Source organism: Protopterus annectens, chromosome 6.part0, assembly GCF_019279795.1.
Source record: "Protopterus annectens isolate FY-2018-M chromosome 6.part0, PAN1.0, whole genome shotgun sequence".
Lineage (NCBI taxonomy): Eukaryota > Metazoa > Chordata > Ceratodontiformes > Protopteridae > Protopterus > Protopterus annectens.
The window spans coordinates 1,031,000,327-1,031,026,315 of record NC_056737.1 but is presented as its reverse complement, the minus strand read 5'-3'; the positions used below and the strand labels follow the sequence as shown (position 1 = coordinate 1,031,026,315).

Here is a 25,989-nt window from a genome sequence, read left to right as displayed (position 1 = left end):
GTATCAAAGCAACTACAGCTAAGAATCCCACCCCTTCGGACAGGGATTCCAGAGCTTTAGACAGATGGGGTGAAAAAGTATACACCTCTGCAACTCTCACCATTAGGGCATTGAATTGCCAGTTTCACATGCTGAAGTACCAGCAACATATTATGGAACTTATCAAGCAAAAATTAGCTACCTTTGCAGACTGTGCAGAAAATAAAGAATTACAAGAGCTTATGTATTTTGCAAGCCAAGTCAGCAAGTATATTTTGCAGTGTGGCTTTGACGCCCTAGAAGCATCTTGCAGGGCAGCACTCACTGGTTCTGTATTGAAAAGGCATGCTTGGTTTAAGGAGCAGACCTTGCCAGCCAGACCATGTCAAATCAAAATTGCTAGACGCTCCTTTGAACAAGGATAATCTGTTTGGCACCAAAGCAGAAGAGGTTTTTAAAAATATGGAAAAAAAGCTAAATCTATGCAGACAATCAAAGAATTCTTGCAAGTACAGCCTCCTAGATTTAGTAGGCATTATCCCTCGAAACATTGGTCCTTTCCAGGCCCCTCAAGGCCATCTCAAACTAGACCCAGGGGAAACAGCCCCCCCCCCCCCCCAGAGTACAGTCTCAGGGTATGTAGAGATCTAAGCAATGGAGTGCCTCCACTTTAAAAACAGCGAGTGGTAAGCCACCCCCTTACGGAAAGAATTCACAATGACTTCTCAACTCCTCACCTCTGCCCAACTGCTCGTGCCCCTGGCAGAAAAACTTGTCTGTCATGCAAAAAACTGGGCTTCCATCACCAAAGACCGATGGGTCCTCAACATTGTATTCCAAGGGTACAAATTTTACTTCCACTCCCTGCCAAACCCAAAAGGGTTTCCAGATCTACCTCCAAACCAGTGGGCAGAGGCACAAAACCAAGTTCAATCCCTGCTCTCAATTCAACCTGTTCCTGCAGGATAGATAGGTCAGGTGTTCTATTCCAGACTTTTTCCTGGTACCCAGAAAAGAGGGCACTTGACGCCTAATCCTAGATCGCTCCGTTCTAAACACCTTCCTGGTGCTAACAAAATTCAAAATGCTCACCCTTCAGCAGCTGCTTCCTATGTTGGCCAAAGATGCCTGGTTAGCCACCCTAGACCTAAAAGAAGCCTATCTACACATCCCTATTGGGGACTCATGCAGGAAATACGCTTCAGGGCAGGATCTGTGCATTCATTTCTCTGCAACTTCCCTTTGGCTTATCCACTGCTCCCAGAGTATTCACAAAATGCCTGGCTCCAGCCATTGCCTACTGCAGACAGAGAAAAATTCAAATTTACCCATACTTTGACAACTGCCTGATGCAGGCAGACAGTCAGGAATTGCTGTTGCAGCACATGACATTTGTAAAGAATCTTCTAAACACCCTGGGGTACACTATCAACGAAAAAAAAAATCAAAACTTGTCCAATGTCAAAAGATTGTATTCCTGGAAGCAAGCTTAGGCGCAGCATCCCAGGCGGCATTCCTTACTCCATAATAACAAGCCTATCTGACAGGCTACTTCACTCAAATGGCCACCAGAATCCAGCTATCCACAAGGAAAATCCTGCAGGCCCTAGGGTTCATGGCCTCTTGCATTCTACTAATTCCATATGCCAGACTTCATATGAGGAAACTTCAATGGTACTTTTGGTGCCAACATTCTCAGGACCCGGAAGCTGTCATTCCTATCATACCTTGTCTAAGGACAGAGTTTCTTTGATGGGCAGCAGCATGTAACTGCAAGAAGGGACTTCCCTTTACTCAACGCCACGCCGCCCAGACTCTAACCACAGACGCATCAGACTGTGCCTGGGGGGCACACCTGTGCCTGGGGGGCACACCTGGATGACAAGTGCATTTAGGGCCTCTGGAGCCAAAGTCAAATTCATCTGCACATCAACCAGAAAGAGATGCTAGCTGTCCAGCGCACTGTAACAGCTTTCAGAGCCCTACTCTCACCAGGACCCCTGCTAATAAAAATGGACAACACTACAGTTATGTGGTACGTCAACAAGCAGGGGGATCCCACTCTTACTCTGCAGGCTAGCCATGGCCCTGGACATGTAGGTCCATCTGCAAGCTCAATTCTTGCCAGGCGAACAAAACTCACTGGCAGACTGAAGCAAAAATCTCCTAGACCCACACGAGTGGCAATTAGAGCCCAGCACCTTCAGCCTTCTGACTCCGAAATGGGGTACCCCAGAGGTGGATCTCTTTGCCTCCCTCAGCAATCACCAACTCAGCAAATTCTGCACCAGGACACCTCACAACATAGCCTGGAAAGTGGATGCCCTATCCTTCCAGTGGGTAAACCTCTCTATGCATTTCCCCCTCTGCCCCTTCTCTCAAGAATATTGCTCAAGATAAGACGGGACAGACCAAGGACAATCCTGATTTCCCCAGACTGGCCACACCAGCACTGGTACCCACTACTGTGCAGCCTGGCACCTACCCCAGATTCTGACCCTCCTCAGTCAACAGGGGGGACAGATCTTGCATCCACACCTGCAAACCCTGAATCTTGCAGCCTGGCTTATTCCTTGAATTCTCCCCCCAGTGACCAGCCTAAGCAAGCAGGTGCTGGATGTCATTCTTGAAGCCAGAAGACCCAGTACAAGGAAATCCTATGCGGATAAGTCGAAAAGGTTTTGCTCTTGGATTCAATCTAAAGGAGAGGACACAGCACTGCCCTCCCTACTGCTAATCCTGGATTACCTAGCAGATCTACTCAACAGAGGTCTATCCTTCTCCTCCATTACATTAAAATCCATGCCTCTGCCATCTCGGCTCATTACAACACCATTTCTCTTCTCTCACTCTCTCATCAAACAGTTCCTGAGAGGGGCAAATAACTTAAGGCCACCAAGGAGAGCACCCAACCCTGCTTGGGACTTTAACTTTGTACTGGAAAAGCTCACGCAACCCCCCATGAGCCTGCAGAGTTAAAATTCCTCTCTTGGAAAACAGCCTTGCTTCTGGCCATCACTTCAGCTAGAAGAGTGTCTGAGCTACAAGCACTCATGGCTGTGGAACCCTTCATTATTTATTTTTTATGCTGATGGGGTCTCTCTCAGGACTTACCCTTCCTTTTTATGCCTAAAGTGGTGTCAAGTGTGGCTCTCAATCTGTCCATTTTCCAACATTCTTTCCTAATCCTCAAAATAAAAGGGAAAGGATCCTGCACTTTTTGGACATGCACAGACAGCTTAGATTCTACCTGGATAGGACTATTTCCTTCAGGAAATCTGACCAGTTACTATTCAGTTTTGTACCAGGGGCAGAGGGCAAGGCCATTTCAAAACAGGCAATTTCCAAATGGATAGCACACTGTATCCATTTCTGCTACAAACACCATGGGAAACCTACCCATCAGGGCGTCAGAACACATTCCACTAGGGCAACCTCTACCTCTACAGCATTCCTCAGAGGAGTCCCTACGAGGAGTTCTGTACACACATTCACCAAGCATTACCACCTACTTATATTTTCCAAATCCAGGGTGGGTTTTCCAACAGCAGTCCTGCAGGCTATACTAGCCAGCCCAAATTCTTCTGGACTGTCTCGGCCTTTTTTCAGCTTTGGGAATCAACCCAGGTGTGATGACTACAACAGTGAAACACGAAGAACATAGTACAGATGTTCTTCGTGTTTCACTGTTGCAGTCATTGCAATTGGGTTATCTGTTTGCAGTAGCCCTCAGTCGGCCTGATCAAAAAAAGTCTTTGGTCCTGCGTTGGTTGCTGTCTCTTCCGTGACATCAGGTTGTCAGGGGTATAAAACATGCAGCCAACGTCATTACACCAGTCTTTCTTGCCATGCGGTGCCAAAGCAGAAGCAGTTGCAAGTGCCGGTCAGCCGACTCCTGAAATTTTCATTCGAGTTTCAGAACCGAAGTCTTTAATTAAAGCTAAGTACCCCATTGGGGAAACTTTTTCTTGCTCCTTACCGATGTCAGTAAGTTAATTGCATTTCTTGTGGAAAACAAATACCTCAAAGATTTTAATTCGTACTGTATTCCTTGCTTAGGCCCTGACCATGATGTGCCTTGCTGTCTGTTTTGTGCCTTATTTAATCACGCACTATCCATCGTTGGTATAACTGCGGTGGTGGTGCTGCGGTAGCGTTGTCGCCTCACAGTAAGGCTTTGTCCTGTTTGATTCTTAGCTAAAGTGTCTACTGTGTGGAGACATGCGTGAATGGGCGTACCTTCATTGAAGGTTGTACGTCAGGGCTGGCAACTCTGTACATAAAAATCTGCTGCCAATCATTAGCGGACCGGAGTTCCGCTGTGGCTACCCCTAACCGGGAAAAGCCGAAAGATACAACAACTATCCATCGTTGGTATATTTTCGCCTCTAAATATTTCTGTTCAATTATCCAGAAATGTTGTCTGTTAGCCATCCGACTACCAGTATTCCGAAAAAACATAAAGACAGAGACAGGCCGCCTAGGTCCAAAGCTGCTGCCGACGCTTTTCCTAAGCCAGTTCGCCGGTACTCAGTGAGGCACTTTTGCAGCCCCTGATGCGCGCTACTTCAGATTCGATACCCTCTACTGAGACCCATTTGGAGTCCGGTATGCCACAAGATGCTTCAACTATGGAACCTGCGGATGTCTCTAGCTTGGATGGGTCCAGAGCTGCTGTGCAGGCACTGGCTTTTGAGGGTGTATTCAGACCTACGGACTTGCATATTAAACTGACACCTCTTCCTTTAAGGCCTAAACTTCGAACCATGCCTAAGAAACTGACGCCCAGACCGCATGCACAGGCCTTTAAGCCTAAAAAACAAATAAGAATGGCTGAAGATCTATCAGGGAAAGCCAACCACCCCCTTCTAAGAAACCTAGGACTGAATTTGTTATGAATCCTCTGACCAGGATTCTGATTTTTCTGATAATCTGGATTTTCCCTTATCTACTTATGAGGATTCTGATGCAGAGGACTCTATTCCCTCTGCTTCCCCTCCAGAGGATTTTTCTTTTGGTGAAACCTTGCACACTCTAAGGGAACATTTTCCCTGGGAAAGCCAGGATTTTTCTGATTCAAAAAAGAGGCTTAGGGATTTCTTACTGCTGCCGCAGCATAGGCCTTTAGCTGTACCTCCTGTACTAGATATTGTTGATGATGCCTTTTCGGAATCTAGTTTGGCGCCTGATTCTTTGCCTCCTGCTCCCAGAAAACCTGACAGATTTTACAGGGTCCCTGATTCTCACAAGTTCCTTTTTAAAAATCCTGCTGCAGATCCAGACACCATTTCCCAGAGACCCAAGGGCATTAAGGCTTCTACTGCTAAAAACCCTACCCCTTCTGATAGAGACTCCAGGGTGCTGGATAGATGGGGTAAGAAGGTTTACACTTCTGCAACCTTGGCCATTATTAGGGCCTTAAACTGTCAGTTTCATATGTTAAAGTATCAGCAACATGTTATTGGATCGCTTAAATAGAAAATTATGTTGATTCCTGACTGTGCTGAAAATAAAGAATTATAGGATTTAATGCATTCTGCTGAACAGGTTGGAAAACATACTTTGCAATGTGGATTTGATTCGTTACAGGCCTCTTGCAGGGCTGCTGTCACTGGGTCTGTGTTCAGAAAGCATGCTTGGCTTGCGGAGCAATCTTTGCCTGATCATGTTAAAGCTAATCTGTTGGATGCTCCCTTAAATCAGGACCGCCTGTTTGGCAACAAAGCTGAGGAAGTTCTTAAAAAGATGGAAGATGAAGCTAAATCTATGCAAACTGTTAGATTTCTTACAAATTCTTACTCCAAGATTTAGTAGGCATTGGCCATCTAAGAATTGGTCCTTTCCTGCTCCTTCCAGGCCTTTCCAATCCAAACCCAGACACAGCAGAAACCCCAGGTTTCAGTCCTAGGGTTCGCACAAGACTAAGCAGTGGGGGGACTTCCGCATCCAAATCTAGGAGTAGTAAGACTCCCCCCTATGGAAAACTGTCTCAATGACTTGCTTTTAAAACTTCCAAGCACTTCTCAACTGATTGCTCCTTTATGAAAGGTAAAAAGTAAAATGCACCAAGATAACACACAGCAAACGTTTAATCACAGCAAAGTACAAAGTGGTAAGCGCTTTCACAACCGAAGATGCTTCATCAGACTCTGATGAAGCAACTTCGGTTGTGAAAGCGCTTACCACTTTGTACTTTGCTGTGATTAAACGTTTGCTGTGTGTTATCTTGGTGCATTTTATACTTTTTACCTTTCATTTGGATTTATTTTTACACCAAGGTTTTACCCAACACGGTTTCATTGGTTTTCTGATTGCTCCTTTAGGCGGAAAGATTGGTCTGCAGGCCAAAAACTGGGAACTCACTACCCAGGACAAATGGTCTTAAATATAGTGTCCCTAGGATATAGATTTCACTTCCACACGTTACCAACACCAAGCAGGTAGCCAGATCTACCCCCAAATCAGTGGGCAGAGGCCCAAAAGCAAGTACTTTTTCTCTTAAACATGGGGGCTATTCAGTTGGTACCAGAAGAGGAAAAGTGACAGGGCTTCTATTAGACTTTTCCTGGTACCCAGAAAAGACAATTCATGGCGGCCTATCCTGGACTTTTCCATTCTAAACACCTTTTTGGTGATTCCAAAATTCAAGATGCTGACTTCACCAGTTGCTTCCTATGCTAGGCCAAGATGCTTGGTTGGCAACACTAGATTTAAGAGGCATACCTGCACAACCCTATCAGGGAATCTTGCAGAAGATATCTACGCATCAAAGCAGGCTACACGCACTATCAGTTCTCTGCACTGCCCTTTGGCTTATCTACTGCGCCCGGGGTATTCAGAAAGTGCCTAGTTCCAGTCATTGCATTCTGCAGGCAAAGAAGTTATTCAAATCTACCCATACCTGGACGATTGTGTAATTCAGGCAGAAAGTCAGCACATACTTTTGAATCATCTGGTCTTTGTACAAATGGTGCTGACTTGTCTGGGGTACACCATAAACGAAAAGAAATCACACCTGGTACCCTGTCAACAAATTATATTCCTGGGGGCAAGCTTGAATACAACTTCCCAGATGGCTTTTCTCATGCAAGAGAAACGGATTCATTTGACAACCTACTTCAAACAAGTGGCCACAAAATCCCTGCTATCTGCAAGGCAAGTATTGCAAGCCTTGGGGTTCATGGCCTCCTGCATTCTTCTAATTACATATGCAAGACTGCATATGAGGAAACTTCACTGGTATGTTAAAAGCCTATGGTGTCAACATTCTCAGGATCTAGAAGCAATGATTCCTATCATACCTTGCCTACACCTAGAGTTCCTTTGGTGGGCAGAGGCCTGCCACCAAAACAAGGGATTACCATTCACGTTACCCTCTGCCGCCTAAACCCTAACAGATGCATCAGACTATGCATGGGGGGCTCACCTGGCAGGGAAGTGCTTTCAGGGCAAATGGAACCAAAGTCAAATGCACCTGCATATCAATCAAAAAGAAATGTTAGCTGTACAGAATGCTCAGACAGCCTTCAAGGACCACGGACCACATTCTTCCAGGACAACTAATGGTAAAGACAGACAACACCACTGTTATGTGGTACATAAGCAGGGGGCACACATTCTTACCCCCTCTGCAGACTAACCATGGCATTGTGGAACACAGCCTTGAGCTACCAAGTGAATCTACAAGCTCAATTCCTGCCAGGAAAACTGAATACACTGGCAGACCGACTAAGCAGAAAATCTCATGGACCCACACGAGTGGAATCTGGAGCCAAGGATTTTCAACATGTTGACAAGCAAATGGGAGAGCCCAGATAGTTCTGGGGGAGGCAAACAGGTCTATATCAACTGGACAAATTTTGCACAAGGATTCCTCACCAACAAGCTTGGAAAGTGGATGCTCTGTCCTTCAGCTGGAAAAAAACTATCAGTTTATGCCTTTCCTCCTCTGCCTCTGCTCTCCAAAGTACTACTAAAGATCAAACAGGACAAGCCAAGGACAATTTTGATTGCACAAGACTGGCCACGCCAACACTGGTACCCCCTCTTGTGTAGTGCATCATGACTGGCCACATGGCACCTGCCTCAGACACCTTCCCTGTTGTCTCAGCAGGAGAACCAGATTCTGCACCCTCAACTTCAAACACCGAACCTAGCAGCCTGGCTAATTACCTTATCTCTGCTTTACCATCCCTCAGTAAACCAGTGATGGATATCATTTTAGAGGCAAGGAGGCCTAGTACTAGAAAATCTTATGCTGCAAAATGGAAAAGATTCTGTGTCTGGAACCACTCTCAAGGGATGAGCACAGCAGCGCCCAATTTACCTAAGATTTTACAATATTTAACTGAGATGCTTCACAAGGGCTTGTCCTTTTTCCTCAATCAAAATTCATGCCTCAGCCATTTCAGCTCATTATAACACAGAACCTCCCCTCTTCTCTCACCCACTGCTCAGGCAGTTCTTCAGAAGAGCCAAAACTTTAAGGCCACCCAGGAGAGTTCCAGTTCCAGCTCCAGCCTGGGACCTTAACTTTGTCTTGGAGAAATTCGCTCTTCCTCCTTTCGAGCCAGATGCTATTGCAGATTTAAAATGTCTTTCTGGAAAACAGCTTTCCTTTTAGCAATCACTTCAGCAAGAATGGTATCCGAATTACAGGCGTTATGGCAGTGGAGCCTTTCATCATCTGTCATGCGGACAGGGTGTCCCTCAGAACCAATCCCTCCTTCATGCATAAGGTGGTATCCAGTGTGGCTCTTAACCAGTCCTTTCATTTGCCAACTTTCTTTTGTAATCCACAGAACAAAGAGGAACGAATACTGCACTCCTTAGATGTGCACTAACAACTTAGATTCTACTTGGACAGGACAAACCTCAAAGGAAGTCTGAACTGCTGGTGGCATTTGCTGCAGGGACAGAGGGGAAGGCTTTTTCAAAACAAACCATTTCTAAATGGATAGGCCATTGCATTCATTTCTGCTATAAGCACCATGGAAAACCTATCCCACAGGGCATCAGACCCCACTCTACCATGGCTGTATCTACCTTTACAGCCTTTCTCAGAGGCGTCCCTACCAGGGACATCCTAGAAGCTGCTACCTGGAGTTCTGTACATACTTTCACTAAGCATTATCACTTTCCGATTTTCTCTAAATCCAGAGCTGGCTTTGCCACTGCAGTCTTGCAGGGCCTTATAGTTGGTCCTAATGCTATTTAAATTCCTCCTCCCTACCTTAGCTTTGGGAATCTACCCAAATATAATAACTGCAACAGTGAAACACGAAGAACATAGTACAGTTGTGTACACTTACCATAAATGTAGATGTTAAGAGTGTATTCACTGTTGCAGTCCTGTTTATCCTCCCTCCAGCCCTCTGACTTTTTTTTTAGCTTTACCTCTACTTTCCTTTACTATGCTTAAAAGCTTTGTTGTGTATTTGCTTTTTTGTTGGAGGTATAACCTTGTGTTTTTTTATATATTTAATTGCCTCCCATTAGGGGGGCACCTGACATCTGGGTCAAGAAAAACTGATGTAATGATGTCGGCTGCATGTTTTATACCCCTGACTACCTGATGTCACGGAAGAAGAGAGAGCAACCGATGCAGGACCCAAGACTGTTTAATCAGGCTGACTGAGGGCTACTGCAAGCAGATAACCCAAATATAATGACTGCAACAGTGAACACACTCTAACATCTACATTTATGGTAAGTGTACACAGCTGTACTTTGTGTACACTTGTGATAAATGTAGATGTTGGAGTGTATTCACTGTTGCAGTCCTAGTTTCCCTCCCTCCAGCCCCCTTCTCTCTCTCTCTCCTCTCTGTGTATATTACTTTCCCCTTACAGGGGTATTGGTATTTACTTTTTACTGGTGGTGATTTTCCCACCATAGCTTAGCTCCCTGTTGGGGGGGCTCCTGACATTTGGGGCAAGAAAAACTGATAGCGTCGGCTGCCTGTTTTTATACCCCTGCCGACCTGACGTCAATCCTGGAGCAACTGCAATCGATGCAGAAATACTAATTCTCTGGTATTCGGGCCAACTGAGGGTTACCTGCAGGCAGAAAACCCAAGTGTGATGACTGCAACAGTGAATACACTCAAACATCTGCATTTATGGTAAGTGTACACAACTGTATTTTCTGGTGGCCATTACTTTGCGAAGAAGAGTTTCCGAGCTACAGGTGCTATATTCTTCTTATTTGGTGTTTCACAAGGATAGGGTTTCACTCTACACTAATCCTTCCTTTCTGCCCAAAGTTGACAGAGTAATTTGAATAGATCTATTCACCTCCCTGCCCCCCCCCCCCCAATAATTTCTCAAACAAGGGTGAATACATACTACATCGTTTCGATGTGCATAGGCAATTAGGATTTTACCTGGGCAGGAGAAAAACTCTTATAAAATCCAGCCAGCTGCTTTTGTTTTTTAAAATCTAATTTGGGCAGACCTGTGTCAAAAGTGACATTATCTTGGTGTCAGTGTTTCCTTTACTTACACCGTGACAGGCAAGATTTTGAGTGGTAAACTTTTAAGGGGTACTCTACTAGAGCTATGGCTTTGTCTGCTGCTTTCTTTTCTAGAATTTCTTGGATGAAGTCTGTGCAGCAACTACTTGGGTGGGTCATCAAACATTTGTTTCTGCTTTACAAGCTGGACATTCTTAAGTCCAGGGCTTCCTTTGGTTCCACAGTGCTGTGGAATATCCTTTCGTAGATCCTCACAAGAATTTTTATGTGGCTGGGGACTGTGTCCCAAAGGTTGAAGCCAGACTGAGAAAACATCTGATACTTCTCCTCCCTGCCCCTGCCTTTTTTGCTGAATTTTGTTGTCTAAGATAACCAAGTGGAGGAGGTTCGTCAACTATCTTTCCTTGGAGTTTTGCCTTTTATATCAGAAATATATTTTAGGGATAGATTAAGGTGGGGCACACTTCATCTGAGGTGTCTGTTGGAGAGTGGGGGATTGTGGGTAGCAGAGGTGGAGCTGGGTGAGTTGAAGTTGCAAGGATTTGACCAGCATCTGATCGGAGTCAAATCTGATAATCCACTTGTTGAACCTGACTGAGGCATTCAACACAGATCTCTCATTATGGTAAGTGCATAACTTTCGTTTATTGTATTCTATGGGAAGTCATTTACCCTGAGAAACTATCACATTGAAAATACGCCCGTAAGAGTTGACTACAATAGTTCAGGATTTGGGAACTTGTGTGGAAAGTGGCCTAGCTTTCAGTCAACTTATCTCTGTTGTAAGAAAGTTCTTCCGTATTGCACAGGTTATAAACAAAAAGGATTCTAGATTTAGGGATGCCATTGTCATAAGTTCATAGACAAGTACAAGGCTAGCTGCCCTTGAAAGCCATTTTAAGCCTAGCCAGTTTCCCTTTTTGTGCGCAAAATAGCCTATCCCATTTGGTTATGGATGGCCTTACCCATCCCATGTTCGGTAATTATTTCTCCTAATGAGAACCAGTGATAATTTTGAGGATTGAGCACACAGAATTGAGGATTGATCATTTAGGAGCTGCCCCCTGTCCATTAATAGTACAGGGGGTAGTCTTGGGGTAAATTTTCTATTTCCCATACATAGATCTATGTTGCATTTGAAAATGGGCAGGGTTGAACTTTATGTGAATGGGAAGTCTGTTCCCCCAATAGCGATATCCTCTGCAAAATATACCTATCCCTGCAAACCATTCTGCTTCATGATGCAGAAGAGGATTAGATCCCTAGACAGTGTGTTTCCAATGCCATTTGACTCTATGTGCAGTAGATCCGTCAGTAATGGGTCAGGGGATGCCTTGTATGCCAGACACAGATCACCTTTTAGAAGTCTGTTGGATACAGAGTATAGTGACAAGGCTTTGAATCAGTCCATGTAGGGCATGTTGTTTAGGCCCTGTACCCTTTTGGTAAGGCAACCCTATGGGTGGTGGTGGATTTGTTTGGACGGATTCATGTAAAAGGAGACATGCATTCAAACATTAGCCGAGTAAAGAGGGCAACGACATCCCTAGGTCTAGACACAATCCTCTTTATTTATAAGCTTTGCATATACAAGGACTTATGACTGGAGATTTGTGGACAGCGATTTAACGTTCTACCAACATAAGTTCCCAAATCCCAAACTACTGGGCCATCTCTTACGGGAGTATTTTCGTTGTGGTGGTAGTTGGTATAGATGACTTCCAGAAGGATGCGATAATGCTTTTTGGTGTAGTTTCAGTCCATGATTTTTGCATCCGTTATTTAGTTAAGACAAATGTTATTGCAGAATGGCCAAGTCATTTTGGGGATTCAGTGACTGCTTCTGGCGTGCAGTCATCTGCAAACTTAGTCAGCCAGTGCCTTTTGATATTGGCTTTTACTTCAGAAAAGTAGATACCAAATCGGAGAGATCCCAGCACAGAACCCCGGGTGACTCCACTGTGACTGGCCTCTTTGTGCAGGTAACTTCCCTGATTTTGATTGAGTCCTGTCTGTGAGCTAGTAGGCAATCCAAGGGGTGAGCTAGTTTAGATTTACAACTATGCCTTTGTGAGGAATTGTAATAAAAACTTTGGCTAGGTCGGGGTATGCACTGTGCATCATTTTGCCTCATTCATTGCTTTGGTGACCTTTTAAAAAAAATGTCTCCTTTTATTCAGCCCTCATTAGGCCAGTCATTGAGTATAATGCCTCCCTTGGTATGTGTCAGTCCATACACATGCAACAACTGGAACATGCAGAAAGATATGTTGCCATAAAAATTCATAGCCTAAGCCAGATGTCCTACATAAAACAGACTCAAATCCCTATAACTGTATTCTGTATCTAAGAGGTGATATGCGCCTGGCATACAAGGCATCTTCTGACCCAGTACTAATGGACTTTCTGTACATCAGCAGGTCAAATGGTTTTGAGGGACCAGGTGTATATCACAGAGGGTACTACTGCTGTGGAACAGATTCCTCATTCATGTAAAACGAAGCTCCTTGCTGTCCATATTCAAAAGCAGCTTGGCTCTATGGATAAGGAAATGGAAAATTTACCCCAGGACTGCCCCTGTTCTATTAATGGACAGAAGATGATGCTGAATGCTTCATGGGTCCCCTAAAAAAATATCTGTGGTATCATTCCACTTATTCTTATTAAGGGTAGTATGTAATTATAAACCATGAGATGTGTAAGGCCAGTCGAACACTAAATGGACAAGGTTATTTTGTGCACCAAAAGCGAAACTGGCTAGGCTTAAAATAGCCCACAATTTTTATTTATTTAATATTTGTTTACTGGAAAAGTCTGACCTGGAGCAAAGCCAATTTTCAGCGGAGGCCATGGGAGAAATGCTCCAGATGCATGTCTTTGTAATGTGGGAGGAAACCGGAGTACCCAGAGAAAATTTGCACGAATGCAGGGAGGATATGCAGACTCCACACAGAAGGCACTCCAGCCGAGAATCGAACAAGAGAACCTCTTGCTGTGAAGTGACAACACTACCACTGCGCCATCCACCACAAGGCCATCCTATGAACTTATAAGAAAGTCCCAAAGAAATCTCCACTCTTGACTGCTGATTTCTGTCCTTGGGTCTAGCCTGTTAGCAGTCAGAATGAAGGTGTAAGAGGGGAGAGCCAGAGCGTTTGGAAGCTGGTAGGTTATTGTATCCTGGGCAGGACACTGCCACTGTAGCCTAAAGACTATTACAGCCATAAGGAATTCAAACACTTGCTATTTTGGGCAAGTGCAACTTGCACAGCTGTACTTGCTGTTTGTTGGCAAAGCTAGACAGAGTACCTTTTTCTTTCCTAGTACACAGGTACTTTATAACTCAATAGCAGTCTGACTTCTACATCCTAAACATAGTACTGAATCTGCTAACTTAGACAATGGAAACGTAATTCCCAGCAGTGGTTTATTTTCCAGCCAAGCTCTAGACAGCCCAGGCAAAGCTAGAAGGCCTGCCAGAGTGAAATACCTGTTAAAATTGAGAAGATTTGCCTTTTAGACTGCTACAAAGGCTTTGGAATTTTTAAGCTCAGTTCTAAGCCTTTTTAGCTGTTTGAACTGTGTGTTTGAATATAGGTTGGCATAGTCCACTATCCGGTTACATATCTGTTTGGTGTTCTTTTAGATCACTTGTGCAACGGTTTTAACTGTGGGACTTCAGACGCTGATGTGCTGGCATCTGGCCCAACTTCAGTGCTTTGCACCTGTTCCCCTACAGCAGTGGAAGAAAGCCACTCCCAGGGTACATCAGCATGTTCCCTGTGTAAAGATGATGCCAGACCATGCCATATTAGATGTTTTCCTGCTATGGTTTGCAGTATATACACCCTTTTATATGCGTCCAGAGTTCTTTGGTCTGCTTCAGAGCTTAGCATAGGTAATACAGTGTTGGGGAATTTTCTTACTGATCTGAAGTAGTTTACTTCATTTGCTCTTCAATCTGTGGGTCCTTGAATCCATTTTGGATCCAACAAGGCTGCATTTTCCACCTACGGCTCCATGCTCCTCCCATTACCCCTAATGCCCCAGTCTCCCTTCTCACTTCAGATCTCGTCTTCCACCTGAGAGGAAGCAGCGTGGTCCGAGCCCCATTGTGGTAGTGTTAAAAGTGTAAAAAAATTAAATTTTGGGTATCTCTTGAACTATCCTTTCCACTCCTAACCTTTTCTGTACCTTCACTGGGTTCTTCGTTGTTTGTATATTGTAGGTTTTTCTATCCTCCTCCTCTTTCTGTGTCTGTGCGTGTCTGTGTCTCAACCGGCTAAGGCATGGTAGACACCCCGAAGCCTGGTTTCAGAAGATGCACAGAGTGTGGCCATAAGCTTTCCCCGGCAGATAGCCACACTCTGTGCTTGGTTTGTTTGGGAGTGGCTCACCTCCATACCCCCTGTCCTATTTGTGCTGGGTTTAACCCCAGAGCTCTTAAGGACAGGCGGGACAAACTGTCAAGGGCCTGTTGCCCTCCACTGCTGGGATGGACGTGCCACCTTCACCCACTAATAAAGCAGCGGCTGCTGCTTAGTCTTCCTCGGCCTCTTGAGACTCATCCTCCCACCAAGAGGCCCGGGGAAGGTGATAAGGTCAAGGACTGGCCTCGCAAGCGCTCCCCTGACCGCTCGTCAGAGGCCAGACCCCCGCCAAAGATTAAGCCCGTTTCCAGGCCTGTTTCACCTTGGCTCAGGTCCCCAAGATTCTCCCCTGAGCCAGAGGTTTAGTAGCCAGTCGCCCCCTAGGCCCTCTCTCCTCTGGCTGTCCCGGCCGACTTCGGCAGTGTCCTCCTGCTCTACTCGGGAGCCTGTCTGAAGCGGAGATGGACAAGATGCTGAGATTTAGCCACACCAAATCCAGATGGGGGACTTGCCAGAGCCTTCTCCCACCGGAGCGGGTGCCTTTGAACCAGTTTTTCAACCTATCACTCCTTCTTCGATCCGCAGTTTCAGAGATGTTGCATCTGAGGACGGTTGAATTCGAGGGGTAGGCGCCGATAATACCATGTAACTCTCCAGAGAGTCTCCTTGAGGAGCCCCCCCCCCCCCAAGCATACATGTAAAAGGAGGCATTTGGACTCTCCTCCAGAGTCCTCACAGAAGACCCAGACCTGGATGAAGGGGATGGCTCCCCAAGATCACCCTCCGAGCATGTCTCCTTTCAGGACATCATGGAGATCCTCTTGTCAAAGGGGGGGGGTGGTCTGCCCCAAAACCAACCTCTGACGAGTCCATGTTTCTGGAAGCTCGGGCTAGTCTACCTCTTTGGTGTCCCCTCCTGCCGATCCACTTGTGGATTTAATAACATCTAGGGCATGGAAGGAGCCAGACACCATAGAGCCAATACCCAAGTGCCCGGATAAGGTCTTAAGTCCTCCCACAGACAAATTGCATTGGCACAAGGGGTCCCCTGTAGATGCTATGATGGTGGCGGCTGCCACCAAGAAGAAACTCTCCCACGAGACTTCCACGGTACATCTGCCTGACAGAGAGTCAAGAACATTGGATTGTTTTGGGAAGCAAGCGCTGAACTACATGGCGCATGTCCTTAGACTCCAGAGAGATCTGGTCAAGAAAGTCAGAGTCGTCCCCAGGGTCCATGTCAGCAGAGGACAGGAAGATGTTTGATGCATGAATGGCCACCCTCAAATCTGTAGCCAACATGTCCATGCGCTTGCTCTCCTACGCTGCGGAGGGAGCTGCACGGGTTTCTGGGTCAGGTGTTGCCATCCGGCGCCACGCCTGCCTCCGCTTATGTCAGTTCTCGGAGCCCTTCAAGGCGTCTTTCACCAACGCCCCTTTTGATGGTTCTTCCCTTTTTGGTAAGACTGTCAGAGAGACCTTAGTCCAGAGTTAGGACAGGAAGACGCTGCTATACTGATAGGTGGAAAAGGTATTGCTCTTGGATTCTATCTAAAGGAGAGGACATAACGCTGCCCTCCCTACCTCTAATCCTGGATTACTTAGCAGATCTACTCCACAGAGGCCTATCCTTCTCCTCCATTAAGATCCATGCCTCTGCCATCTGGGCTCATTATAACTCTGAGCCACCCCTCTTCTCTCAACCTCTCATCAAACAGTTCCTGAGAGGGGCAAACAACTTGAGGCCACCAAGGAGAGCATCCACCCCTGCTTGGGACCTTAACTTTGTACTGGAAAAGCACACTACCCCCTTTGGAGCCTGCAGTGTCAGTAGAGTTAAAATCCCTCTCTTGGAAAACAGCATTGCTCCTGGCCATCACTTCAGTGAGCAGAGTGGCTGAGCTACAAGCACTTATGGCCGTGGAACCCTTCATTATTTTTCATGCTGACAGGGTCTCCCCCAGGACTTAATCCTTCCTTTATGCCTAAAGTGGTGTCCATTGTGGCTCTCAATCAATCTATCTATTTCCCAACCTTCTTCCCTAATCCTCAGAATAAAGGGGAAAGAATCCTGCACTCCTTGACTTGCACAGACAGCTAAGATTCTACCTGGATAGGTCTAAGCCCTTCAGGAAATCTGACCAGTTATTACTCAGTTTTGCACCAGGGGTAGAGGGCAAGGCCATTTCAAAACAGGCAATTTCCAAATGGATAGCACACTGTATCCATTTCTGCTACAAACACCATGGGAAACCAACCCCTCAGGGGGGTCAGAACACATTCCACTAGGGCAACTCCTACCTCTACAGCATTCCTCAGGGGAGTCCCTACCAGGGACATTCTGGAGGCTGCTACCTGGAGTTTTGTACACACATTCACCAAGCATTGCCACCTGCTATATTTCCCAAATCCAGGACGGGTTTTGCAACTGCAGTCCTGCAAAGCATACTAGCCAGCCCAAACTCATCCTGACTGCTGACACCCTTTCTACAGCTTTGGGAATCGATCCAAGTTGTGATGACTGCAACAGGGAAACACTAAGAACATAGTACAGTTGTGTGCACTTACCATAAATGTAGATGTTCGAGTGTATTCACTGTTGAAGTCCTGGTTTCCTTCCCTCCAGCCCCCTTGTCTTTCTTTCTCTCCTCTGTGTATATTACTCACCCCTTGCAGGGGTATTTGTATTTACTTTTTACTGCTGGTGATTTTTCCACCATAGCTTAGCTCCCTATTGGGAGGCTCCTGAAATTTGGGGCAAGAGAAACTCATATGATGTCATCGGCTACCTGTTTTTATACCCCTGACGACCTGACGTCAGACCTGGAGCGACAGCAACTGATGCAGAAATACTAAATCTCTGGTATTCGGGCTGAATGAGGGATGTCCGCAGGCAGATAACCCAAGTGTGATGACTGCAACAGTGAATACCATAAATGTAGATGTTAGAATGAAAGTGTACACAACTGTATTTTGCTCCAATACTCCCTCTGGGGGAGTCTCAGAGGGATAGTCTGGTGCATGATTGTCCCGGTTCTCCTGTAATGCTCATCTCCCTCTTCCGCTTATTCTGAAATTTCTTCAGAAGGCAAGCAGGCTGAAGAGCTCTGTCATCCTCATTGCCCCCTTCTAGCCTTGACATTTGGTTCCCCTTCCTCTGGTCTCATCTAACATATCCTCAGTGGAAAGCACCATACAGCAATGAGCAGAAATTCAAACCAAAGATACGGCCAAAAATGTTGAAAGATATGAATATAGTTAAAATTTATTCCACAAAACTTCACAAGTACATAGATTTAGCACACGCTTTCATAAAAAACTTCATCAGAATCATAACTGTTCAGACCAGCACCACATTTTAAATACCCCTTCCCATAAAACTTTCTCCAATTAAAATTATTGGTCGGTTAATAACAAGTCCCATTGTTTAAAGACACCATGAATACATTTTATGTCCCCATGACATTCACACAACTCATAAGTCAACCTTGCAAACTTATTTTAAACAATATATGATTTTAATCTAAGTATACTAGAAATACATAAACTATCATTCAAACCGGTGGAACCGTGGCATTCAATCTTAATTGCCAGAATAACTCCTTGGCTTCCAAAATATCTTCCCACAGACCCGCCCCCCCAGTAATCCCTAGGCACACACTCCCAAACAAAAAATCCAAAGGCATGGTCTGGGAAGTTGGCAATATGCCTAACAAGGACATTTTTCAAATCCCCCTCCTTACATCTAACCCATGTTCATACAACCTCTCTCTAAATTTCCTTTTTGTCTTTCCAATATAAAATTGTGGGCACTTAAGACAATTACTCAAATATGCAACCCCAATAGTATTGCAAGTATTGTGAGAATTGGGCTTCATCTTTTCACATTCTTTTCCAAATTCATTCCAATCTGACACCATTCTAGCGAGCCGTATATACTGGCCCTTAACTATTCCAACCTTTTGGTGGTAGGATGGTTACTTTCAAAATGCAAAAGGCTATTACTGTAGGTAGGTTTATGGTATATAGTACTTAACCCATCTACGGTTGACCACATCTTTGTAAATAGTGACATCTAAATAGTTAATTGAAGAGATGTCCACTTGATGGGTAAATTTCAAGAAGGATTTGGAATTGTTCAAAAAAGAAATAATTCCTTCGATCTCATCAACAGGTTTGTCCCACCCCACAAAAATATCATCCAAAAACCGTAGGAATAAATTCCAAGGTTCCTCCCCATAATTGGGAAAAAGAATGTGTTTTCCCACTGAAGAAGAATAATGTTGGCAAAGGTGGAGGCTCATGCCACCCTCATCGCGACTCCCTTCCTTTGCCTGCAATATTGTCCATCAATAAAAAATTGTATTTAAGAACCACTTCCATACATAACACCAAAACATTAATGGTATTGTTGTCTAATTATGTACATTCAATACGAAAGTCGTGGAACCACTCCAACCCCACATCGTAGAGAATAACGTTATATAATTCAACCACATTCTTCATTTTATTTAAAAAGTCCCCATGAGTCTTTACGTGTATGCTCAAAGGGATTTAAGCAATTTTTCAAAACCAAATCTACATACTTGCCAAGGAGGTGGATTTTAGACTTTATTCCACTAGCAATGGGCCTCATAGGTGGATCACTTATGCACTTACGAATTTTGGGTATCCCAAAAATAGCTGGCACAACTGGGTATTTAACTTGAAAAAACCCCAAAAGCTTGTATGAAATTTTCTGATTATCCAGCATATCCTGCAAATAATAGTAGATACGCTGAAATGCCAGTTTGATAATGAAGGACGTTTCTTCATACAACTCACTTTGATTAACATGTGCCAACATCTTGTTAATGTAATCATCCTTCCCCATAATCACAATCCATCCCCCCCTTGATGGGTTTTATACCCCTGATTTGCTTGTTTTTAGAAAGTTCCCTTAAGGCAGACTCGTGGGCATTCAGATACTTATATAAAACCGATTTGTCACAGTTTAAGTTCCCAAAATCCTATTCCACTAGTTTTTCAAAAATAATAAGCAGCAAAGGTGGGTTGAAAGTACTGCTCCGCTTGAAAGCATTAACCACACATTGAACTTCCCCATGAAACAACAATTTCAAACGCATTTTCCTAAGGAATAATTTCAAATCAACAGGTAAGTTCTCAATTTTAAAACTGGTTGCAGACGCAAACAATCCCCCCCCACTCAGCAAGTTGGCATGCTCCATGCAAAACTTGGTCACTATAATTCTACAACATAAAATCCCTGAGCAGTTATGAACCAATTCAAAATGTGCATTGGTAGAAACGGAGGGAAAAACCTCAACACACACAGAGACATCAGTATAGGATTTCCTTGTACTGGGTCTTCTGGCTTCAAGAATGACGTCCAGCACCTGCTTGCTTAGGCTGGTCACTGGGGGAGAATTCAAGGAATAAGCCAGGCTACAAGATTCATGGTTTGCAGATGCGGATAAAAGATCTGTCCCCGCAAGGTCGGGCTTTGGGATAGGTGCCAGGGTGGCACCGGTGACGGGCGGCGTAGGAGTTGGTACCAGTGCTGGCATGTCCAGTCTGGGGCAATCAGAAATGTCTTTGGTCTGTCCTGTGTTATCTTGAGCAATACTCTTGAGAGCCACAACCCAGAGCGTCCCATGATGCTGATTTTAGGCACCTGCGGCCCGTCCCCCTCATTGAGCAAACACACAGGAGTATGCAAAAAGTCATTGTCTGTCCCAGAAACACGGTCTAAATGGTGCTGCATGTGATTCACTTGACCAGTGAGTTCCTGTACCAGTTGGGTTAACAAACCTACACTTTGAGTAGGATTATCAACGCCATTCTGCTAGACTTCTGGTCCAGACATACCGCCCAAACAAAAGCCAGATAACCACAGCGTAGAACACCAACAGCACAAAGCACCAAACAGCAACGAGCAGCAATTCAAACCAAAGATATGGCCAAAAAGTGGAAAGATATGAATATAGTTAAAATTTATTCCACAAAACTCCAAGTACATAGATTTAGCGCAAACTTTCGTAAAAAAAACTTCAGAATCATAATGGTTCAGACCAGCACCACATTTTAAATACTCCTCCCCATAAAACCTTATTCAATGAAAATTATTGGTCAGTTCATAATTAACAAGTCCCATTGTTTAAAGACACATGAATACATTTTATGTCCCCATGACATTCACACAACTCATAAATCAACCTTGCAAAATTGTTTTAAACAATATACGATTTTAATCTTAAGTGTACGAGAAATAGATAAACTATCATTCAAACCAGATGGGACCGTGGCATTCAGTCTTAATTGCCAGGATAACTCCTTGGCTTTCAAAATAATCCTCCCACAGACCCACCCAGGTAATCCCTAGGCACACATTCCAAAACAAAAAAAATCCAAAGGCATGGTCCGGGAAGTTGGCAGTATGCCTGGCAAGGGCATTTTTCAAATCCCCCTTCCTTGCATCTAACCCATGCTCATACAACCTCTTTAAATTTCCTTTTGATCTTTCCAATATAGAATTGCAGGCACTTAAGACATCCTCAGTAAGTCATCCTCATTTTCCCCTTCTAACTTGACAGATTTGGTTCCCCTTCCTCTGGTCTCATCTAACATATCCTCAGTGGATACCGGAGCAGAGACGGAATCTCCTCTCTCGCCCATCAGGATAGCATCCCAATCTCTGTGCCTCAAACTGACCACATGGTTTCGCCAATTCCAACCATAGTAAGACAGTACAGGCTTGCCTTCCCGGTTCATAACTTTATTCTGGCCTGCCAAAAAGTGTCCACTAAAAAGGTCTACAGCAGTAAATGGAAAAGGTTTGTTTTGTCTGCAGGTTAAAATATTGATCCCTTCTCGGCACCCATCTCAGACCTTTTGCTTTTTCTTAGTACCCTGTTTAAAGAAGGAGCAAGTTTTTCAACCATCAAACTTCAACTATCAGCAATTTCCAATTTTCATATGATTAGCCAGTATTGATCCCTGTCTACCTTTAGATTATGCAAAGCATTTATGAAGGGCATTTTTTTGCTGAGACAACTCACTAAAGATCCTTCCCCACTTTGGGTCCTCACTGTTGTACTGCAGTGTATAACTCAAGGACCATTCGAGCCAGGTGCTAGTTGCAACTTGAAGTTTTTGTCATGGAGGGCTATATTTTTAGTAGCTATTACTTCTGCAAAGAAAATTTCTGAACTACAGGTGTCATTTTCCAAACCTCTATACGTAGTTTTTCATAAAGACAGGGTTTCTCTGTGTACTGGTCCATCTTTTATGGCCTAAAGTAGCCATGGAAAACAATATTAAGCACTCCAATCAGTTACCAGTATTCTTTCCAAAATTTTCCAACAAAGGTGAATATTTTCTACATCTCCTTGATGTTCATAGACAACTACATTTTTATCTGCACAGAACAAAGCAACATAGGAATTCGGACCAGTTGTTTATAGCCTTCTGTAATAAACTAGGTTGAGCAATATCTAAAATCGCACTGGCTAAATGGATCACTGACTGTATCACTTTAATTTATTCTTAGAGAGGTTTAGAATTGCCTCAACCTCCAAGAGCGCATTCTACTAGATATATGGCTGCTACTTTTGCTTTCTCTTTCAGAATTTCCATTGATGTTTTGTGTGGCAGCCACCTGGTCAAACAATCGCACATTTATTGTGCACTACAAAATGGATATTGTGTCTAGGAGCAGAGCTTCCTTTGGCTCAATGGTACTCCGGCACATCCTTCCATGAGGGCCACCCAGGAATCACGTGGTTGGAGAGACTGACCCTATCGTGAGGAGGACATATCAGATTAGAAGGCTCTCTTACCATAACTTGTCATCGGTGTTGTTCATCTTCATTCTCCCTCACTTTCCCACCCAGCCACCCCCCCCCCCCCCCCGGCTTATTCTTCTAGAGGATCTGTGGAAGATGGTTGGACATTTAGGCAACTGAGGCTCAGACATGAGACCTTTCTTTCTGTTATGTCCTGGTTATTGACAGATGGTGAATCAGAAAACTTGATTTGAGGTGTTTGGGTGGATGTGGTGCATTGTGGGTAAGAGGGAGGAGCTTGAGAGTCTGATCCAAATCTGGAAACTGTGGCCGAGCCAGATCCGAGGCCTTGTTGTGAGGAGGAATGAAGATAAACAACACAGATGCTAAGTTAGTAAGTCATAGCTTTCTGTTTTTGGACAGTCTGTAGCTCTATCCATCCAAACAATTTAACTGTATTAGAATAGATTTTAACACTTGTCCAATGTCAAAGGTTCCCAAGGGTAGGTACCGTGACTATATTCCCACTGTGTCAGTTGACCCATGAAAAACCCTTCAGAAATCGGTGCTTATTACCCTTCTACTCTCGTGCCTTAACCTCTGTCTTCTGGCAGTAGGTGGGTTTCCTAAGTATGTATTTTATTATTTTATGTTGTGTTTTTGCTTTGTGAATTTACAATTCTTGCATGTTTTGTTTTGCTTTTAATTTTGCAAACATTATTCATTTGGTTTGGTGGAGGGAGTTGAAATAAGGGCATGGTCTGAAAATGCTATCCTAGCTTATGGTGTGACAGCATGCACCAGCAGAAGATGTTTGCAGGGACTGAGAGAATATTCAAAAGTGCTGAGCTGGGGATACTGGAAGAGCCCCCCCCCCCCCCCGACCCGAGATAACCCACTGCAGAAGGTCTCCTTGCTGATCAGGGAGTATGATTTTCTGTTTTCTGTACTTGACTAGAAAATGGTGCTCAAATCCTAGCTATCCACCCACTCTTGAGGGGGGGGGGGTGTCAGTTAAAATTTAGAAATGACATTTTACATACTGGAATTCTCCTTGATCTGGTCTTCATGAATACTGTTCTTTTGGACACCCATCATGAAAGTTAAGAATGTGTGATGATAACTTTTACAGTGAAAAGGTAGTGTTTGCAATGAACTTGGGGAAGTTTTTGCGTAATGCAGTTTAAAATGGTATCCCATTTAATATTTTGATTTTTGTATTGCAGGAGCCTAGTGATAATGGGCCCCTTTTCTCTGAACTCAAGTTCTACATGAGAGCTGCAAAACCAGAACTGAGTAAGTAATGCATTCAGTTGACTTTGTCTACTTATATTTCTTGGAAGGGGGACTGTTGTGTTATGGGCACACTGCAGTGTTCTGAGGATAAGACCCCCCCCCCCTCCAGTGATGGCTGATGAATGAGAGTAAACCTGTTGCATGCTGCCATAAAAAGGCTGCATCCGTTTTGTAAATACAACGTAATTAATGCCAAGTAAAAGCAGTACAGTTTGGCTACACCATCTTCTGATAGGCATGTTTTAGTGCTTGCTGCATTTGGCATGAGTTTAAATAAATGTTTAGTTGTGTGCACACTAACAAGTTATGGAGAATTGTAAATTAGCTGCGTTGTGCAGAGAAAACTTTGCTTGAGAGTCCATATGGCCGGAATCATTTTTTGGTCTGGTTCCTGGAAGTGGTGCTGGAACGAGACATTCCAGTCTGTTATGAGTCATAGCCAGCAGCAGTTGTTGTAGCAGTACTGGACAAGTCTTGTGCAGTGCCTAGGTGTGTTTGCATTTTCAGTAGCCATATTTTGACTGCTGCACAGAACCAAATACAGATCATGGGGACAGCATTGTGGGGGGGCTGTGCATGTTCACAGGATGACCTGGTAGGGTCGAGGAGGGACAGGGAAGCATCAACCTCGTTGTCCGTCTGTGTGACCACTTCTTTGGTGTGCTATCATCACAACTGCAGTCACTATAGAGTGCAGTTTGCAGATTCTGGATCCCTCCATGGAGTGATGCAGATTGCAGCAGCTGAAATATCGGGAATTGAATGGGCAACAGACTGCTGGAAGATGATGGTCGATAGGCACCAGGTGTTGGGTGTTTGCGAGCACAGCACACAGGAAAAAATTATGTTGATCTGTCAGTGTTGTAAGACTATATATGCCAAAGTAAATGTTTGCAAATATAGTGACTTTCCTTATTTTTTGTAAAGCTTTCAGCGTGCATGTAACTACAGTAAAGAGGATGTATAATAAAATGAGATGTTGCTTAAAGGGAGGTTTTTACGTAGTAGGTATCATGCCCCATTTTGATTGTGCAGGATTCATTTCAAGAGATACCACACAATCTTATCACTCTGTCTATTGTAATTGCTAAAAGACACTGGTTATACTGCAGTATCTTTTGCAGTGTTCCATCTCACTGCTGTATGCAAGCCTGTGTGTATTTCTTGCAAGTGTCCAACACTGTATATCTAGTCAGGTGGTGTGCATGCTGTTTCTAAATGATGTGTATGCAAGTTATTGTAAAACTTTGTCATATATGTACAATTATCTATGTTTTGTATTATTCCTTCTGATGTCATGTAACTGTATTTTTTTTACATATGTCAAAACTGATAAATGTGGAGTTTTTCTCCCTGGGCCTCTACTGAAAAAGGATTTTATTCCAGCCAGACTTTCCCGGTAAAACAAAAATAAACTGACCACTCCCTTTTGGCTTGGTAGATAGGGAGAGTAAGAGTACATATTGACTCATACGTTCCAAAGTTCTTTGACGACGGTGTCAAACATTGCCTGTTTGCCTTGGGGATGTGCATAATGTTGTTCTTAAATTATCGGCATTTTAGCTCTGCCACTTGTGGATACTATTAGGAGTAGCTTTTTAACTTGCCTGATGACTAAAAAAGATAGCTGTAGAAAGCATGTAGGCTCTAGCGGTAGTCTCCACCATGGCAGTACCAAATTTTAAGTTGGAGCTGAGAGTAGAGTCCAAGTTGTCCATTAAGGAATTTCTATCTTAGGCTTTCACCAGTCTCTGAAGGTATGGAAATTTGCCTTTTTTTGGGTAGAGGTTTAGGGATGCTGGAGAGGTGAACAGTCCCCTTCCCACCTTGGTAAGGTGTCTTTGGGTGCCAACACTTTCCAACTCCCAGCTGATTTGGTTGGAGCATATAGCTCTCTCATTTTTAAAGCAGTGACCCCTTGAGTAGCCCTCTGATTGTCAGAACCCCCCCCCCCCCGGAATCTGTCACTGAATCATATGGGCTTTGCAGGTTCTAAATGTATTGGGGCAAATGGGTATTTTTATGCAAGCTATTAGAAGCTAAAGTCTGTACAGGAATGCATCCTTAGGGTATATGCCGAGAATGG

General features: G+C 44.2%; 1 protein-coding gene across 2 annotated transcripts in view; it reads left to right on the top strand.

Annotated features, from left to right (window-relative positions):
* Positions 1-25,989, top strand: part of VRK1 (VRK serine/threonine kinase 1) — an 867,990-nt gene that overhangs the window by 178,470 nt on the left and 663,531 nt on the right. For both annotated transcript variants that reach the window (XM_044074643.1, XM_044074644.1), the window contains exon 4: positions 23,834-23,903. In XM_044074643.1, coding sequence (XP_043930578.1) covers positions 23,834-23,903 — 70 coding nt within the window. The remainder of the gene's footprint in view (positions 1-23,833; positions 23,904-25,989) is intronic.